General features: G+C 41.3%; 1 protein-coding gene across 2 annotated transcripts; it reads right to left on the bottom strand.

The window, feature by feature from the left end:
* Positions 1 to 5,912: 5,912 nt before the first annotated feature.
* LOC136436805 (eukaryotic translation initiation factor 5B-like) lies at positions 5,913 to 20,312 on the bottom strand. Of its 2 annotated transcripts, none has more exons than XM_066431134.1 (25): positions 20,068 to 20,312; positions 18,636 to 18,773; positions 18,138 to 18,315; positions 17,633 to 17,906; positions 17,272 to 17,367; positions 17,007 to 17,140; positions 16,617 to 16,767; positions 16,382 to 16,465; positions 15,937 to 16,134; positions 15,504 to 15,586; positions 15,193 to 15,375; positions 14,856 to 14,963; positions 13,049 to 13,159; positions 12,606 to 12,673; positions 12,217 to 12,358; positions 11,824 to 11,955; positions 11,338 to 11,520; positions 10,593 to 10,754; positions 9,946 to 10,077; positions 9,443 to 9,574; positions 8,969 to 9,045; positions 8,489 to 8,642; positions 7,810 to 7,962; positions 7,287 to 7,448; positions 5,913 to 6,876 (listed from the first exon to the last, which is right to left on the bottom strand). In XM_066431134.1, exons 1-25 carry the CDS (start codon positions 20,106 to 20,108, stop codon positions 6,769 to 6,771), a joined length of 3,384 nt encoding a protein of 1,127 aa, XP_066287231.1. In that variant the 5' UTR covers positions 20,109 to 20,312; the 3' UTR covers positions 5,913 to 6,768. The 2 variants fall into 2 exon arrangements, with proteins under 2 accessions (XP_066287231.1, XP_066287230.1); XM_066431133.1 differs by having other exon boundaries at positions 15,937 to 16,140; positions 20,068 to 20,311.
* Between the last annotated feature and the right edge of the window lie 269 nt (positions 20,313 to 20,581).

Below are 20,581 nucleotides of genomic sequence, written 5' to 3'. Positions count from 1 at the left end.
TACATCAGGCGTGTGAAGTTATGCATAGATTTGTTGAGTCTTTGTGGGAGGCCCAAATGTCGCATGCTTAAAGTAGAATCCTACCATATATTCCAGGTCGAGTGTTTAAACATTGGGTAAACATGTTACAGGGGCACCATACATTCATTTGAAGCAAGTGTGTGTGGGTAGGGGGCATGTCGGTAGAACATTTCTCTGAACGAAGCCATCCTCGCCGAAATCTAGCAGCAGTCAGCAATGGGAATTCTGTTGAGATAAAAGGATTTATACGAATTTTTCTGGAATCCAATCACCAAAGTTATGCAGTAAAACTAAACACGAGACGCCCGAATCTGGGCTGAGCACCAAAAGTTTCGATAAAAATGTCAACCTCCACTTGTCTAATGACAGTTTCCAGTAACAGAACTGAGATACCGAAAACTACATTCGCAGAAACAGTGTTCCTTTTCAGAGAAGAATTCTGATGCAACATCAGAACAGTTTCAAGGGCCTTGTGGCAGTTGAAGTCTAAAAGCGTAAAATACCCAGGATTCCGTGGGATTGTCAGCACAAAAGTCTCGTCCGAGCTACCTGCCAATCATTCTCTATTTGAGGCGAGGTGTGGTCTCTGTAAACCGCGGGCTGGAGCTGACCCTAGGCGATTTGTGACCTTACACCTGGCAAGGGTCGACTATTAGTCACAGAGCGTTTGGGCCTCTTACTGATGTACCCTCGTGATCCAGTTCTTTGAGAAGGCAGTACGTTTCTAAGTTAATGTTTTACCTAGGACTGCATCGACTGTTGGTATATCGGCGGTTTCGTCTTTGACTGCTCACTTCTCAATACATCGTCGCGCTGATAGGCAGCATGGAAAGGCAAGTGATCATATTAACAACTGTCGCTGTTCTTATCATCGCGAAGTCCTCGGCGTGGACGGTTAAGACCGATCGTCGACACAAGAGGACCTGCGAATGTAGCCTTGTTCTCCCGTACAGTCCTTCGGAGCATCTCAACACCCGCGCCGAGAGCAAAACGTGTTCGGTACGGTCAGACGAACTGGTGGAGCTACGGAAAGATGTGGGTTTGCTACAGAAGGTCCAGATCGGAGAAAGAATGCGGTGTAACAGTTTCGCGGGACAACTCGGTAACGTGACAGCCCTCATGTTTCAACTAGAGGACCACGCACATCAGCAAGAGACCTATCGGGCATACTACGAGAAAAGACTAGAAGCGTTTTCAGAAGAAACCCTGCAATTGCACCGAGTTCTTACCGGGCAAGGAAACTTCATCAAGTTTCTGGAGGATCGCGTGGGGGTTTTGCAAGGTGACTTGGGGAAAGTTAGTGATCTAAACCGCCGCGTCGAGGCCTTAGCTCGAGAAGAGACCGAAAAACGAGAGGAAACGTCACAGAAGATGGACGAATTCGAGAGAAGGATACAGGTCGCTGAGGAGAGCACGAACGCTTTCTTGTGGCTCATGACAGAGACTCTGTCGAAGATTCCAGCCGCTGAAAGGAAGATAATGCAAGAGTTAAAGAAGACGAAAACGCCCATAGCTGGTTCAGCGCCCTCACCAGAACGTATGAACCCACAGAAGCCTGGGTCAGTAGACTGGGTGTCCCGAGAACATGTTGAGGTAGAAGATGACTACATATTGGATGTAAGACCAAGATGAACTTTGTTTACATAACAGGTTTATGTTATGATCTATCGCACCATATGGATGACCCCATGTTTGTTGTGGCCTTGTACGACATTTTGGTATAAATGCGGTTTCCTTTGAGATGGTACGGCTGTATGACAGGGTTGTATTTCCCCCAACAAAACTTGTAACATCTTGTCAACAAATGGAGGTCTTTGTAAATATTTACCACACTGTCTTGGACAAAAGGCATCCTAGAAATATACGCGACTACTTTGGATAAGAATGTTGAAAGGAAAACAAATAGTTGAGTTGTACTGTGCGTTTTGTGTGAATGGTAAGTCTTTGTCCATAGAAAGTTGTATCTATTGTCTGAGGTAAAATCGCCGTGTCTGTATAAAGTACAGGGTGCGTGCGACGGCGGCTTTGCGGTTGAGCCGCGCGCCAAATCTGGATGCACCGCCGTAGAAACAGGGCGGGCTGTCGTCTGTCTGTAAACTGTGTTAGTTTACATACGGGTCGGCTATTACCAGAAACGCGACGTCCCGAAAGTGTGCACTGTTTGTTTTCCTTTGGCGTTTGTAGCTACAAAGCGAGGGCCCTTGGTGGCTGAACTGATGGATGCCACTTGTTTGAGGCACCATGTTTTATGTTTAAACCATTTGTAACGTCACAACCGATTCAATTCATTTGTGCAGAGCTGTGTCCGACGAGAGATCGGACACTAATTGACAGTGGATAATCACATGAAAGGCGGGATAGGTGGAATATAAGTACAGTACACAATGTACTTGTGAATTTGTCATCTGGATAACTTTTTTGCCATTAGTAACTGCTATAGAGCCTATGATATAGTAGCGATTAAGAGCTAAAAGCATCTGTCGTTTATCATTTTTGTATCAAAGGCTGCTTTAATATATGATTTTGTCTCTGAACAGGACATGCCTTTTAGAAATCCAGCTCGACAGTTTCTCTTGGTACAATGCAACGATTTAGACATTGTTATGGAGCCTCTGTTATCAGTATGTATAATCACAATTGGAAAGGGGATATACCAGACTGTTGTACACGCCTTGTGGTGATGATGTTATCGTACATAAGAAGACCCCTTCTACGTCCTCTCAGCAATTAAGGCGAGCTTACCCACGCATGTCGCCTCCCAGTCACTCGTACACAATAGGACACCTGCAAACTACCTTACATTAAGGTGTTTTCCAAAGATACTAAGTACATGAAGAAACTTCACACAAAGAGAACTTTGATATGTATAGTATCAAGCATCATCTTATCACAATCTGATCTAAATATTCAATTACAGAAATGACTTCAACCTTTAAAGAATGTCTTTTTTTTTCGAGAATGGATAAGCTTTCTAGTTTTCTAAAGGTGAATTAATGAGGTGGTTACTAAAAAGGGTATAATTTAGTTGGTTTTCTGTAATTGCTTTAGAAAGCTGGTAATGGCTCGTCATGGACCAACGCCCGTCACGAATATCTTGGAGAATACTCAAAGTTGTCCTTCTTGAAAATGACGTATGTGTTGGTACAAAGAAGAACAAATCAAAGCCTATGTAGGCGTCTTGACATTATAAACGTTGGACGGGTAAAGCCCCACGCTACTTAGATGGGATCACCAAAATCTGTTGCGTGTCAAAATTAGGATGAAATGCCGACGATTACGCGCCTGGGCGATTCCATTATGATATTGAGGAGGTCCTACAGATAGTAACTTATCTACCATTATTTTAGCCTAAGGTCCTAGGCTTTATAAACAAACATATAAACATATCTATAAGCTTGTTAGAATCATTAACATAACTTGCGTTTCGTCGAATGGAACTAACAATCTCTCCTGATAACAGTATATCACGCAAGATCATGCATTATGTATACGATAAAAAAGTCTATATCAACATTTCTGAACGATAGAGACCAAGTTTCTATGTTGGCCCCGCTGTGTGGATGAAATGTCCTAAGCTTTATAAACAAACATATAAACATACGAACAACCTAGTCTTGTTAGAATCATTAACATAACTTGCGTTTCTTCAAATCGATCTGACAAGCTCTCCTGATTACAGTATATCACGCAAGATCAGTCATTACGATCAAAAAGTCTATATCAACATTTCTGAACGTAAGAGACTATGTAAGCACCGCAGTGTGGATGTAGTAGTGTGGATGGCAATTGAGACATGTTCGCGTGAGACTAGCGTTTGTATGGGTGACGAGACAGGTTGTACAGAGACAGTGCCTCAAGGGAGTCAGCCTACAAAAGACAGAGTTATCTTCCAGACTCTATTGCAGAACCCACATCGACGGGAGGTAAACAGGAAAGGCTACAGGAAGGAAGACGGCGGGACTAAGCTATACAAATATGATGCAGCATATAGCTCAAATATATATGTGAGTGCGTGTGTGTGGAATGGTCCCGTACAAGACCAGGCTACAGCACGTCCCTTTGACCAGGTCGCAGGTAACACCTGTGAAGCGGCTGGTTCAACCTTCTCATTTCAAGGAAGTAGGAGGAACCATCGAACACCCTTTATTATATCAGTTTTTAGATAAGAAATATAATGAATGTGGGGGCATACCTAACCCACTTTTAAACGTACACATTTCAGTAAAACCCCAGGGGTTATCAAAATATATATGGTGGGGAGAGAAACTGTGGGTATGTACCGTAAGAGTAACAATTTTTGCTAACATAGGGTTCGTCGCATTAGAGTTGCCTTGCAAAATCTATATGCCCCCCCCCCCACCTTGTGGTTTCTAGTTCTCACATTTCAATCTTACGGTCATGCTCTAGTTCATAAGTTGGTCTCAAAGATTACGAGAGAATTCGAATCCTTCATAACTCTCCCATGACTTTTTAATTCATCATAGTTAACTAGTTTTGTCTGGACTTTCTGTTCCTCATTTCATAAACTGAGAGAGATATAAACAAAGGTTGATATTTGTATTATCTACCATCTGCTGCAAGAATATTACGAGAGAAAGAAAGTCTTTTAAAGCTTTTTCTGTGTTTATTGTTTCCTGTAATTCATAAAGCATACAGGTGACCAGACAAAGCTATACAGCAGCGCAGCATGGCTATTCACATGTTTTTACATGTTGTTTGGTCAGCCATTTGAAACGGTTGTAACTAAAATGTACCATAGACACTAAACAAGTGTAGTGAAGTGAATCATCCAGTATGTCCAGCAGAACGGTACATGTACTTAGTACCTTCACCTTCACATGTTTTTATTACGTACATGTAATTTCATGATCGGTTTTGTGGAGCCATTAGCAAAGAAACATCCCCAAAACTTGTTGAATAAAGATTTGGACGGGAAAGATTTGTGTTGAATGGGTTTGTGTCAAAATTTCATTACAAATGATGTAGCAAAATTGATATCTTTATAGCCCCCAAACCAGCAACATGGCAGCCCTTTTGCAGCAGAGATTAAAGATTACATCCATTAACACTGTAAGCTTCTTACTCAGCAGTAATGTAGCTTCAGGTACAAGCTTGTTCATAATGGGATACATGTACACTGATAGAGGTCTGACCCATGGCATTCCAGTCACAAAGAGATATGACTCTCTTTGGAGGCATATCCACAAGCACTGTACACTAAGTCTTACAGTGAAGGTTTGTAAGAGGATTTTACCAATGACAGAGAATTGCCTTTTTTCAACCTTACAGCAAAGCAAAGGTACAAGCCGCCAAAATGAGAGATTCTAGATAATAGCATTCTTCTTAACTATCTTCTTTTTAATGGAAACAGCGTCCACACACAACCATTGGCACTTTGAAGGCTGCACTAACTACAATGGAACCTTTTTTCTCCTATTCAAGAAAGGACAAAAATTACTGCAAAGCCCATTCTTCAATAGACAATAGGAAAGCTAACCACACGTTTGAAAATACACCAAGGATTTGTGGTTGTCAGAGAAGCCATTGACAATAGATTTCACTGGCTTTAACTTGCCAGACAACCAATTACAATCCTCCCATAAAGTCCTAGCACTAGCTACTCTTTTCAGCTATGACATCCATTCATTTCTTTCACTGCAGTGCAGCAAGGCTTGTTGGATGTTTGAAATGACAGTAGAAAATCTAAAGGCAATACCAGGCATATTCTGAGCACCTTGGAATGAAATTGCCTGAGAAAGAAAAGGACATGTATACTTATAAATGAAGGAAAATAGCTACAACCTTCCATCAATAGAAATGGCAGAAAACTTCTTATTTTGACTTAGAATGTCAACAATCATCAAACTGCAAAAAGAATGATGTCACAAAAGTTAGCAATTTTGATTTTTTTTTTTCATACACATGTAGTGCAGCTTTAATGACCTGTGCTTCCCAGGACAGTATAATGTTCATAACTTTCCCTAATTACTGTGAGATATTGACAATGATGCCTGCCTTTATAAACACCCTACATCATGACTTTCAGTTGAGACTTTTGGTCCACACCAAGGTTGTTGATTGACGCTGTAAAACATCAAAGCTTCAGATCTTTTGTGAAACAGCAAGGGGAAAAGTTCCTCCTCAAAGTTTGCAAGCATTGAGAAGGTTTCCATTATACTGGCATGTAGCAAATGATATCAATCCAATCCTCTTTCTATCACAGACTAACACAAGGGAAATGTGAAATAAATGTAAGTGGCAAATACACTTAATGCTGTCAATAAAGTAGCAGATCTTTTGGTATACTACAATGCAATTGGAACTTAATGTTCACAACATGAATACTGTACTGGACATGTAGTTCTGTTGAAAGGTGTACACAATGGTGTGGAGATACAGTTGCTAATGTGGCCATAATGTCCCCCTGTTCAAATCTCACTCTAGCCAATCTTTTTCCTTTGTTTTAACCTCTAGCACACTGAAGTAACCGTTTGGCACCCACCCACTATTGGTTACAGAGTTAGGCAGAAGGGAGAAGGTTAAAGTGGAAGAAACTCTTGCATCTCTGTATACACACAACAATTAGCTGTCTGTGTGACAAATATGCGTAATTCTCTGCCCTTTCACCTTGAAGAGGATAAAACAAAGTTGAGTGGTGCCTAGATGACAAGGATGTGTGCATGGCACGGTGCACCCTGTGACTGTGCTGTACCATCCTGAGCAGCAGACGAGGGGCGACAAGGCAAGCTACATGATCTGGAATATTTTCTTCAGCTCTATCATGAGCTGCCAGTCTGTCTTGGTCATGTCCTCTCGGAACCAATCCTTGATGGCATCGATGCCTTCTCTACTTATCTGTAAGTGGAGAGAAATGAAAGGTGAGCCACAAGAGAAGATAATGCATTATTTGAATAGTGGAATGCATAGGTGTCTCTTGGCAGTTTTTCTAAATGCCCTAAAGAAATGACTAAGACCCTGTTCATACCAGGCTTTGTAAGTCTGAATTCACCCATGCATGGGGATAGATACCGTTTTGCAAATTCTGGTATTAACAGTCAAAATCTGGCTCGGAGTGGGGTAAGCTGGATCCGCCGAATCAGGATCAATCCTGTACCTGCATGAATCCAGATTTACAAAGCCTGGTATGAACGAGGTCTAAAGTACAGTACAGTCTGTACTTGTACGTGATAAAGCCTACACATAAACATATAAACTAACTACATGGAAATGCCTCGTATTCCATCAACTAGCCTCATTAGACTTACCTTGCTAAGGAGAACATCTGTTTCGTCGAAGTGTCGGCCGAACAATTTGGGTGTATCTCCAGGAGGGTTCTCTATTTTGACACAGACTTCGGAGCCTTTCCTGGCCATGTCTACCTGTTTGTGGTTCACCTCTAGACTTGTAACCACACCCAGGTCAAGAACCTGTACAAACAATTTGAAAGTTAGTTGTGCCTTTGTCTTTACAACAATGTTTTTCTTAAATGAAATGTCAGTTGCAAGCTTAAGTCACCACAAAGGGTAAAATCAGATTTGAAAGAGCCCTCCAGCTTGCACAAAAGAAAACAACAATTGGCACATGCGTGACAGTGGAATCATGAATTAATAGACAAATTGGTAAGAATGTGCGCACCCCTAGTAGGAAACATATTATTATGAACTGTATAAGATTGTGAAACTATTTTTTTTCTACCATTTGTAGACTGTGTCAGTCACAAATTAGCATGTGTAGACTGTGTCAGTCACAAATGTACTATGACAGAGATTCTATAAATTATAATCTTACCTTGTCATCTTTCTTGACACAGATGAGGCTACCCTGTCTGACGACACCGGCTTCAACGTTCACACCTACAACTATGGGGTCCCTGGAGTTAAAGACACAGTTTGGCAGGATACGCAGCTTGCACGGGAAAATGGCAACATGGCGTAATTCCTCCTGTATACAACAGAAAAAAAACGTCAGACAAACCACTCCTTGACAAAGACTGGAGCTGATCAGTCGAAAATTTGGGTAAGTCAAATTTTTGTGTTGGCATCTACAGTTAAACTCCATTCAGAATGACTTCTACCAACACAGATGAACTTTCAAGTGAAGACAAACCAAAAGCCCACAGTGGTCTTGAACAATAATCATATATAATGGCTTATGGTGGTTTAGAGTGTTATATATAATCCTATTTAATGCTTATTCAACTTTATAGATTTATAGTATAATTTTATATAATTGCATCTAATTGAACTATTCCCAAGAGACTTGTTTATGCTTTCTGCATATCAATTACCATATGATATGTCCTAGAAACATAAATTCAATTGGGTAGAGCATGTCAAAATGATTGAGCATTTTCCGTTTTTAAATTGCTTTTCCGTTATAATGTTGCATCCTATTTTTGTCATATTAAATTATTATTCTAGCAAAGATTGAGCTACAAAGGTTGTCTGTAACAAAAGTGTAGTTTGACCTGTTTTTGTTTCTTCATGTCATCCCTGTACTTCATGAAGCTGTCGAACAGGTGGTAGATGATGTCCGCGGTGAAGACGCGGATTCCGAGGTTGTCCGCCAGCTCTTGTGCGTCACGTTCCACACGCACATCAAACGCCAGGATCACTGCATATCTGACAGAAAAAGTGTTAAACTTAAGACACTGTTTTCTATCAAAGATTCGCACAATATATTTGTCTTCCACTTCCTCCAACAAAGAGTACATCAAATGCTAGGATCGCTGCATATCTGAGAAAAAGGGTTCGACATTGTTTTCTATCAAAGATTCGCACAATTTTTTTCTTAATTATTCATCCTCCTCCAACGAAGAAATCAAACCCATCAGAAGTAGATCTAGATCGTTAAGTTAGTACTTCACTCAGAATAGCTATCCTATCACTGTACTCATTATCTTAATTCATTACTACATTGTATTCTGTATAAATGCTTGTTGACTTACTGACTGTCATGCTCCAACATAACGGAGGCCTTCATCACATCTCTCTTGTGGACTGGTCCAATGTTGATTCCTGCAAACTGTTGATAAACCACACATCAATCCATTAACTTGCCAATCAGCGAGACTGTGCAAACACTCATTTCTTTTGTCAACACTTCTTTAAGAGAAATATTCAGAGTAAATGAAATAGTTTCTTGAATTTTCTTATTGTGACAAAGTTTTACAGTTTAAAGTTTCCTTGCTGTTTCTGTTACAGGGTATATCTTTACAGGGAGGGGTTACTAGCCCTTCCCCTTTAACGTATTTGAGGCACCTCCTCAAAGACAACTCTTCGAACATGACATTCCCATTTTACGTCCCTTCCAAAAGACGGGTGCAGCCTCAAACAAGATGTCTTATCCCAGGATTTGTACCGGGGTCTCCCAGTTACCAACTAATTGGAACCAGGAGGTCAACTGTGTTTCCAGTACTTACTGGAATTTTAGAAGTCTTGAGGAACTCCAGAAGTGCTTCCAGCGACCCGAGTGTGGAGGCCTGTACGTACACGCCCCTCTCCTGCACACGGATGGTCTCCAGGGTCTGCTTCAGGATACGGGCGACCTCTTCCTACAGGGCAACATGGGACGCATGAAAGATACTCAAATGACCGTTTCATTTGCTGAGTAGTGTTGTCTCTTTAGATGCTTGGAAGGCAAGTAGCCTTAACAATTAAAGCATTGTCAATGAAACTTGGAATTGCTTAAGGTCGATTCTTAACTTTCTCCTTCTACCAGCTATGTTATGTAGTAAATCAAACACCCTCCATTCAAAGAGGCTTGAAGGTTACCTAAAGCCCTTCAGTTTGGTGAAACCCCTTTCCCTAATACACAAAGCCAGTAAAATATTGCAATGGTGAACCCTTAATTTTGAACATTTTTACAACTTGAATTTGCAATGTTTTTATGATAATACATGTACAATGTATGTCATGTACACACCCTACAAATGTCCACTTCGTCTTCCTTGTAAGCCACCATGAGTGGAGTCCCTGCCAAGGCCCTGTCCAAGTCTTTAGCCAGAACTTTCACTCCCTGGGCACCGATAATCTCCTTGTGGGTCTCATACTTATTCTGTAACGGAATATTCATGTCAGAGAAGAACACAGTTGAGAATATACGCTGTACTTTGCACTGTAAATCCTGAAAATTTCGCCGTAACTTTTATGCTAACTTTTGTGGCAATCTCTCCACCTCAAATTCATGATGCCACGATTATGTCTGCCTTGCATGACTGCTTCAACCGCAAATTCAAAACACAGCTAAAATCTCCTTTTTCCTCCTAACACGACATAAAACCATTGCAAAAGTAAAGGCAAAAGTAAAGGAATTTACAGTATTGTATACTGATTATCTGTTTTAACTAACTGGTGAGCTCAATCGGTATCTTATCTGAAAGTTTCCGAAGGAAGTCCGTAACAGTTAACAACAAAATCGTGTCAAACTACATATAATAATAATAATACCACAAAGTAAACGCCAAAAATAATTACTCAAGCAACTGGATAAGATTTTGAAACAGTCAGACGTTTCAGACAGTATCGACTGTCTTTCGTCAGTGACTACCACAAAGTAAAACCCAGTGTTACCTTGACTCTGAGCTCCTTGAGTGGCTGTGGCATGAGCAGACTTCTGATCTGGGTGACAATCGGGCCCTCCTGTCCTGCCACGACTATCGTCTCCCCCTCGTGTAACCTTCCGTTCACCAGGATCACGTCTATCGTTGTACCCAGACCCGTGATCTGTTTCACCTAAGGCACAGAAAAAGCAGAATTGAAGTACTCATTTTGTCAATATGCTGTTTCTTTTGTTCTATGTTTGTGTAATATAGGCAAGAAGTTCACAGAAAGATGTAGCCAAGCTATGCCAAAACATGCTCTAACTGAACCTGTCTTAAGGACACATTCAACAGGCAGGACATTCATACGCGTAGTAATCAGAACTTGGAATGGTCTCCTGGACAGCGTGGTCGGTCAAAATGGCCTCCAAGCTTTTAAGACTCCTACATTCTTAAGAGGCTTGGCAGCTGTAAGCCATTGATAGTCACTGAACAGGAATACTATGAAAACACTCTGTAGCCTATCTTAGCAATTGTGCTTAGATCTTTGGCTTTTGTTCACCACAGCATGTTAATAATTGTTATAGAACAAAATGCTAGCAACCTTGGTCAACCATCTTAATTGTTCTTTTCTTGTGTTCCAACAGCATTCTTAATGTGATCTGTGTGAAAGAGACTGATTGCTAACTGTAAATACACTTGCCCCCCTTGAATGAGTTTGCTGCAGTGCATTAGTAAATCACTAGGTGGCAGTCATAAATGGTCCCAGGCATTACCTCTAGTGTTGTACACTGTAGGCTCTCACTGAAGGCCAGCCTCTTGGCCAGTAGAGTCTGGGACAGCTCCACGATCAGGCCCATCAGATTGCCCATGCCATCTCCGGAGTGTGCTGATGTCGGCACCATGGACACAAAGGTTTTGGCATCTTTGTTCTCATAGAACAGTGCCACATTCATACTCTGTGGAGGTACACAAGGAAAAACATAAAAACAGAACACAACACAGAACAATCTACTTCTATGCACTCACTCACGACAAAGTTTATAGTCTGTTGTTCCCCTTCTCACGAGGGTTAGATGTGCTTGATGGCAGACAACCAAGTGCTTCTATCCTTGGATTAACACTGTGTACATGTCTGTTGAGGAGGTGAAAGTTTTCCCTTATGTTGTTAATCCATCTCTTACGTGGTCATCTCTGGGGATTTTGCACTTCCAGTCATGAAATTTACAGGATATATATATAAAGTCGTGCTGAAAACTGACCTGTTCTGCAAACTCTGTGACAGCAACTTTCACCCTCTCATCAAACTCATCCTTAGTGTTTCTCTTCTGTTTTTTTATCGTGTCACGAACGTCGGTGTTTGGGCTGGGCTTCCACTCGTACAGACGGTCAATCTATGCAGGGGCGGAAAAAAGGGAAAAGAAAAAAGTAAATCTCACAACTGTTAAGAGCAAGACGTCTAAAAAGATGCCTCCATTCATGCCGAATATCAATATTAGTATAGAAGTAAGGCGGAAAAAAGTATGCTTCACAACTGTTCACAAGATGTAGATATACAAAATTTTATCATCTACATGAGAATGTACATGTTTAATGAGATACAGTGTACCCCATTTCCTGCCAAATATCAATATAAGTATAGAGAAAAGGCCTACCTTGTTCAAAGCTATAACAAAAGGAGTCTTCCTGGCCTTGAGTAGGTTGAGAGACTCGATTGTCTGTGGCTCCAGTCCGTGCATGATGTCCACCACCAGGATGGCGATGTCACACAGGGACGAACCACGGGACCTCAGGTTACTGGGTAACAACAATCACATACTCTAATGTTACATCTCTTCACTTGTGTAACAATTGGATCATAACATATAAATAATCAATTGTGCGGCATATGATTTCTACCAGCTATAGCTTCTATAACTAAATACATGTGTATCTTCTGTCAATCAAGAACTGAATGTAGCTTGTACATTTTTATATGCTTGAGTCAACTCTCTATCCATGTGGGTCAACTTGCAGTTCAGGTATGATCAGACAGGTGTCTCACCTGAAGGACTCGTGGCCAGGTGTGTCGATGATCAACAGCCCAGGGAGCTTGATGTTGAGATCTGAGAACTAGAAAAAAAAATACTGTCTTTAATGTCAATCCTGTTTTTTTCCTACTCCATGTACATTTTGTATCCTAACCTATGATTGGTCACAATCAGTAGCATTAAACATGTTACAAAGTATATTATTAGAGAACATCATAACTAATTTACAGAATGACTCTGAATCAGAACTATCTCCAGGACCTGTCCTTCTGTCTTAGGACGTTAACTGAACTCAATGACATGAAACTTATAAAAATCTATTTTTGTAAGCTTAGAATGACAGATTTAACAAGGAAAATCAACATCATAGGCTCCCAAACAATGAGGGGGAAGAAAAAAACTAAAGCAGGAGACAGAACTGCTCTGAATGTTTAGTGATGAAGAGTGTCTTTGTTACCTTCCTGACCATCTTGGCCTGTTCCCTGATAGCCTCAACAGGCACCATTGTGGCTCCGATCTGCTGTGTGATCCCCCCTGCCTCCCCGTCCTGCACATGGGTGTGTCTGATCTGGAACCAAAACACAAACACCGCAGTTATATTTTTGACAAACATTTAAGCATTACAAACAACATAAAAAAAGGTTGCTCTGGGGAGCTTTCGAGACGAATTCTCTGTCTCTTCGTCAACCCGGTAATAAAGTCAGATCTCGTCTTGGAGTTCTCTTGTCACGTGACTTGATGTTGATTATCACGTGACAAGAGACAGTCATATACAGGCTTGAGATAGTGACGCCCCCTGTCCCTGTTTAAGGTACTGCGTTGTCTGCGGATTTGGATCGCCTCCCGAACACCTCTAGAAAACCAGTCGGAGTCCTGATCCAGCACTTTCACATTGTCCCAGTCTATCTTGTGCTTCTGCTTAGCGACGTGTTGCACCACAGGTGATGACACATACATGTAGCTGGCCCATGGGTCTCTTGTGTTCCTGTAGACGGGCGCTCAGTGGTCTCTCCGACTCCCCTACGTATGTTGCAGGGCAGTCTGCACAAGGAATGTGGTAAACTGTTCCACTGCGTTCCAGCTTCTTAATCTTGTCTTTAGGTGCGACAAGATTATGTCTGATGGTGTTGATGGGTTTGAACTGACACTGTATGCCTTTACTTCTGTACAGTCTCATGAGTGTTTCAGATATGCCCTTGATGTACGGAATACTGACCGTCCCCCTACGCATCACTCTTGTCTGGTTGGCCGGAGTTCTCTTGCTTCGCCTTTCTTTGCTTACATGGAACAACCAGTCTGGATAGCCACATGTTGACAGTGCATTGTGTATGTGTTCGATTTCCAGGGTCTTGTCACTTTCCTCTGTGACGATCACATTGGCTCGATCGGTAAGGGTTTGCACTACACCTATTTTGTGCTGGAGTGGGTGATGACTTGCGAAGTTCAGATATAAGTCTGTATGTGTTGGTTTCCGATAGACAGTGGCATAGAGTGTGCCATCAGGCCTTCGGTGGATCATAGTGTCCAGCATCGGTAACTTGCCTTCCGTCTCCCTTTCAATCGTGAACTTGATGGCACTGTTAATATTGTTAATGTGCGTAGTGAATTCCTCTATCTTATCCCTCCTCTGAATCACAAACGTGTCATCAACGAAACGACCCCAGAATTTGGGAGGATTAGGTGCGGTTGAAATCGCCACTTCCTCAAAGTGCTCCATGAAAAGGTTTGCCACTATGGGGGATACAGGCGACCCCATCGCGGCACCTTCCATTTGTTGGTAGTAAGTACCATTGAAGATAAAGTATGTCGTGGTGAGACAAAAGTGTAGTAGTTCTACCACCTGTGTTACGTTGAGGTTTGTCATTTCAGAGAGAGTCTCGTCATTCTTTAGTCGTTCCTTAATGACGTCAATTGATTCTTGAATGGGGGTACTTGTGAAGAGTGCAGTGACGTCATACGACACCATTTCTTCGTCCTCACCAACGGTTAACTCGCTGATCTTATTTACGAAATGTTTAGAATTCTTGATGTAGTACTGGTTACTGCCCACCGATGGACTTATAATGTTATACACGCTGTTATACACGTACACAAGTTCAGCTTAATCTGGTCTGAAATCTCTAAAGGAACAGCATTACCCCAGCAGGGGTCGTTAAGAGAGTCACAAGTACATGTATTATAAAGAAGTAGAAGAAGCATTAGCACATTCACATATTGCACACATCTAATGTAACAGAACACAAACCAAGTATATAATATCCCACCTTGTCTAAGATCTTAGTTTTCCCCGTGTCCACATGTCCCAGAACAACCACCACAGGAGAGCGCAGGTGGTCAGTGGTCTTGTTCTTGTCTGCCTGCTCTTTTCTTTTCTGTAATAAACACAGAAGCATTACCAAGAAGCCGAACCTATATGCTAGAGTATGATACACGTATGTACATTTTCAAACATATCTTTGTGACCAACACTTAATTCCCTCAAGTTTAACAAAACCAGCTTTTTTCCAGTGACCGATCTATAATCTAAGCATACCATTTGAGCTTACTCCACAGAATAAGATCCTAAACATAACAAAGGGATACTACAGTAAGGTTTCCCACCTGTATTCTGGCCTCTGCCACCTCTCTGGGACTTAAAGAAGCTTCCCAGAGGTCTTCTTCACTTCCTGACACTGATTCCGACTCTGATTCTTCCTCTTCTTCATCATCATCTTCTTCCTCCTCCTCCTCCTCTTCTTCAGCTTCCTTGCTTTCCTGTCTTTTCACTTCAACAGCTTGTTTCTCCTGCGACAAAGATGGTTATGTAGAATAGTTGGATAAGGAATTCCACACATTATGATTGGGTATCAAACAACAACAAATACATACACTTGTAGGAGCTGAAAACACCAATATGTTGACATCTTGTTTACCTTTTCAGCTGCTGGTGCTGCTTCCTTTGTATTAGGTGCTTTTTCTGCTGTTTCTTTCTGTGCCTTTTCCGCTGATTTTTCCTCTGTGAAAAACAGACAAGAAAACCACAACATTAGTCTAGTTTTTTTAATTTTATTAGAATTACGACAGTACAATACACATGGGACACAGGTAGCTATTGCCACACACATAATATACCCGTTTTTACACTTGGGTGGAGTGAGGAAAGTCATGTAAAACGACTTTTTCCCAAGGGCACAAGATCGGTGGCATCAGGGGATTCGAAACCGGGACCACTGGGTTCTGTGCTGAAAACCCTGCCGTTACGCCACACGACCCCACACTTTTTCTTTGTACAATTCAATAGAGGAACTTTCCAAACTACTGTGCCCCAGACAATCTTAACTTGTATAAAAGATCAGAAAACCCCACCATTCTTTGCCTCATCATCACTGAGCATCTCTTCCCAGTCATCCAGCTCTTCTTCCTCCTCCTCCTCCTCCCCCTCTGCTGCCTGCTCTTCCTCCTCCTGTACTTCCTCCCCTTCTGCTGTTACCTCTGCTGCCTCCTCCTTTACTTCCTCTTGTTCCTTTGCCTCCTCAGTTGAAACTGTGGGCTCCTGGTTTTCAACTGTAGCTACAAGAAGACAATATTTCAGAACATTTTTAGTAACTTCATGATCATAAAATCAAATACAACTCAAAGCAATAGGATTACGACTGATACAATAACAGCTTACACAAAAATGCTTTGTTCAATCAGTGCTGAATTTACTCACAACATTCAAAGACCACTCTCAAATGCTACCCATTGTACCTATTACATTTAATGCTACAAGTACAAATACAACAGCGATCACTTATATCATAAATCTTACCTTTCTCCTTCTTCTTGTTCTTCCCTTTGGAACCGTATCTGACTGGTTTCTTCTGGATTTCATCCTTACTGGGAACGTCAAAACCTGAGGATAGGAGAAGGTACCTTAAGTTAAAAAGACGCTTTTCTGCAACAATAAATGGTTTGTCACTTGTTGAGAAGTTTCAAATCTCAGAGACCCAATATATCTCTATATGTACCATTAGTACTATGTTCTACTAGTATGATAGTCTTACCTTGTGCCCTCATAGCCTCCAACATTTCCTCGGCACGTTTACGCTGCATTTTCTGTGCCGGTGTCAGGAGCTTGCCTTCCTTCTTGAGACGTTCCTTACGTTCCTTTTCCTTCTGTTTCTTCTTTTCCCTCTTTTCTTTCTCTAGTCTTTCCTATATGATGTTAACCAAGCATACTCATGGTTGACAACATCTTTACCTGTGGTAAGCTCATATTTATTGAGACATATTTACTTACAGAACAAACATATCTAGTTTTTATTTTCAAATGGCTCTATATTTTCAATGTGACAGTTGACAACTACATTTCATCATCACTGAACTATGAGAGGATTAAGGGACGGAATGTCCTTATCACATACGATGGAGGAACATCATCACCAGAAGTTTACCTGTTCTCTCCGTGCTTCCTCTGCTTCTTCCAGCTTGCGGATCCGTTCCTCCTCCTCCCTCTGCAGTCTCTCTTCCTCCTCCTGTTTTATTTTCAGGGCCTCCTGCATAGCCTTCACCATGGCCTTGCTGGGACCTGCAAATTGGTTAGAAAGAAAGCAGAAAATGTGATTTAAGTTCCATGTCCCACTGGGACTACATGTAAACCATTACTTGGTATTCCTAAGCATGCTTTGTATCTCTTTACTTCAGTTTAAGATTACGTACCTTTTCTTTTCTCCTCTTTTTCCTCTTTCTCTCCCTTCTTCTTTTTCTTCTTCTTTTTCTTGTCAGTACCTTCATCTGCTCCATCTCCCTCTCCTCCTGATGATGAGAAACACAAAACATGTTTCAACAAAAGTGCACAGACCTAATCATAATTCTTTATAAATGCATGATACATACTTGACTGATAGTTTAAGGCATGATATCATTTATATGGTTATTTTACATTTAATCAAGCATTATTCAATTATACTTGATAAAGCACATCTTCAGATAAATTACACACGTTGATTCAAAACTACAGTATACGTTTATACTCAACTACAATACTGTTTAGCTGTAATAAACAAAGATGAATGCTAACCTTCCTCGTCCTTAGCAGCACCATCTTCTGGAATGGAAGTCTCAGTCTTGTCTTCATCCTGTCCTTCTTCTGTTTTCTCAGTCTCTTCTGCCTTCTTTCCTCCAGCCTTCTGAGCAGCTGCTTCCTTTTTGGCCTTTTCTTTCTTCTTCTGTTCCTCTTTCTTTTTCCTTTCTCTTTCTTTCTTTTCTGCCTTTTTCTGGGCAGCTGTTTTTACAGTGGGACCTGCATCTTCAGCTTCTTCTGTGTCCTTTGCTTGTGTTTCGTTTGCTTCTTCCTGGAGACATAAAAACACCATCATGACATCTAAGCATTCTTAGCCATTAAAAGATGTTTGGAATATAATGTAAAGACATACAAGAAGCCAGTAGCTAGCTTTACATGATCAAGGATATGATTTTTAACACTTTTATTGACTAACAGACTCAAAAATGCAATGCTACCGGACAAAAACGTAATACAGTGTAAAATACTCATGACAAGCAATCTCTTGAATACACGTTCTTACCTTGTCCCCCTCATCAGGCGTGTCTGTAGTCTGTGGTACTGTTCCATTAGGCACTGCTGTTTCTGAAGGTTTCTCCTCCTGTGTTTCTTCCTGTGCTTCTTTAGGCTTGTCTGCTGGTTTTCCAGTCCCTTCTACCCCCATGGAAAGGGCTTCCATCTCATCTAACAAGTCATCCTCCCTGGATGAGTGTAGAATACAATATTGCAATATTGTACTAACCAACTGCTCACAGGGGAGTGTATGTCAGACTCTTCTGAAGCATCTTAAAAGTAAGTTATTCTTTTGTACAGATGATTTACCAATAAATGAATTTAGGAGTAGAAGCTTTTTTCACTTTCTTTCGAAGAATGATCACGAGTTGCTTTAAAAAAAAGAATGGACATCTCAAAATCTGAAAATGCTTGAGCTTTCAAACATAATGGTGGTAATAGTACAACACACATGAATATAAATCATATTTTGTATTTCTAAAAATCATATTTTGTCATCAAAAATTACCAGTCATCATCCTTTTTCTTTCCCTTTTTCTTGGACTTCTTGCCACCAGCAGCCTTCGGTCCCGAGCCCTCGATCTCTGCCACCAGGTCATCGATGTTATCTGCCCCCTTCGCACCTGGACCCTCCTCGCCAACATCGCTGGATGAAGCAGAGACAAAACAATTAACCTTCTCTCTACTAATTATAAGGTAGATCTGTATCTGTATCTGTTTAGCCGTGATAACTGTCCTCGGCATAACAGACGGCAGCAGCAGCTAGTGACATCTAAGCATTCTTACACTGAACGACCTCTCAGTCACACTCAACCTTTGCACATCAAACTGTAAGCGTTGCTTAAAGCTATCTAACGAGGATGCTCCTATGTACATTACTTGGTGGCAACGAGTTCCACTTTACGAGAGTACCGGTAAACAGATATTTGATCAACTCAATTCTGGGTTGATATTTATGATAACTACATGGTACTTGAAGGTATGACTGTTTTTTGTCTTTTTCAGAGCTGGTACTTATAGACACTTCATAGTTATTACATTCAGCAGTTGATCAGTCATTTTATACATCAAACATTGTCTAGACATTTTTCTTCTGTCTTTGCGTGGTATCCACCGTAGATGATTCTCTTCAACTCTGTATTATAAGGGTTAGACGAAAGAATGTTCAGAGATCTACATCTACATTTAGATACCCCCATATAGCCCCATCAGGGGCAAAGTGGGGGGGGGGGGGGGTTGAGGTCCCGTGCCAAGGTGGGCAGGCCTCCAGCCTGGCACGGAACGACTGAATGGTGGGAGCCGTCACAACCGTGCCAGGCAGGGTATTCCACTGGGGAATAGTACGGGGGGGGGTGGGTGTAATAGGAGATGAATCTGAATACATGAAAGTCTGAAGAACATATGCCCAAATGTGTTGGAAAAAGAACTGTGACTTGTGAGAGTGAATTTGCCCATAATCACAATGGAGATACTGGCTCTAGTCGGGGTCTTTGTTGTGGATCTCTTTCTGAGACACAAAACTGTGCCACCACAGTTACAACTTACATGTAGTACCTTTTATATTTTAGGCAGTCATACTAATATATACACTTTTGGTTAATCAAAATGGGACCAAAATATCTGTTTCTTCTTTCTACTCGATCTCCTACATTGTCCTAGTACTGTATTGTTTCACAGAATATTTTTTGCATCACAAAGTGTTTTTGTTCTATGGCCATATGCACAGGCACAGATACTAGTAGGTTAAAAATCTCCGCAAAATGTCACATTGTGTCACAAATCCTTAATGCTGGTCAAGACCGTCCAATATTGACGAATAAAACTTCCTCTTTACATGTTCCAGTTCAGATCTAAGCGACAGTACGGATTTCAACGTTACCCCCCTCCCCATGAAAATGTATGGAGAAAACTTGGCGCACTCAGGCCGCCTCTACACTCACATGTCCTGGTCTTGGGTCTTCTTTCCTTTCTTCTTTCCCATCTCTTCTCAACATGTACACAATTTATATTGTACAAATAAGGGGACGGTAAAAGATCTGACGCGAAAATGCCGTTGAAAATTGCACAATATGCTAGTTTTTGGGAGAAAATGTGTTCGTCCGTAACTCACGCATATGTTGCGACATCCACATGTGTCAGCCTTTTGTTAACTCCACTGTGATTGGCTGGCCGTTGCGACGTAACTTTCACGATCAATGGTGAAATCCTTCAACTAGAGTGATTTCAGGCATGAGAGTTTTGAAAAGTAGATAAATTTAGACCATGAGATGAAATTTTATGTGGAATGGTTGTTGATATATAGCAGATTTTACTACGAGGTAATATATATGTACACCAATCAGCACCCTTGTTACAACTTCAGCCCCTAAGTCCCATCATCCACTGCGAATTGTAAACTTTCACCTCTGACCTTTTATTAGACAGATGGCGGGAAAATTTGACCACCGTCACTTA

The sequence above is a fragment of the Branchiostoma lanceolatum genome, chromosome 6, assembly GCF_035083965.1.
Source record: "Branchiostoma lanceolatum isolate klBraLanc5 chromosome 6, klBraLanc5.hap2, whole genome shotgun sequence".
In the NCBI taxonomy this organism is placed as follows: Eukaryota; Metazoa; Chordata; class Leptocardii; order Amphioxiformes; family Branchiostomatidae; genus Branchiostoma; species Branchiostoma lanceolatum.
The sequence above is the reverse complement of the archived record's forward strand: the minus strand, read 5'-3'. Positions and strand labels throughout refer to the sequence as shown.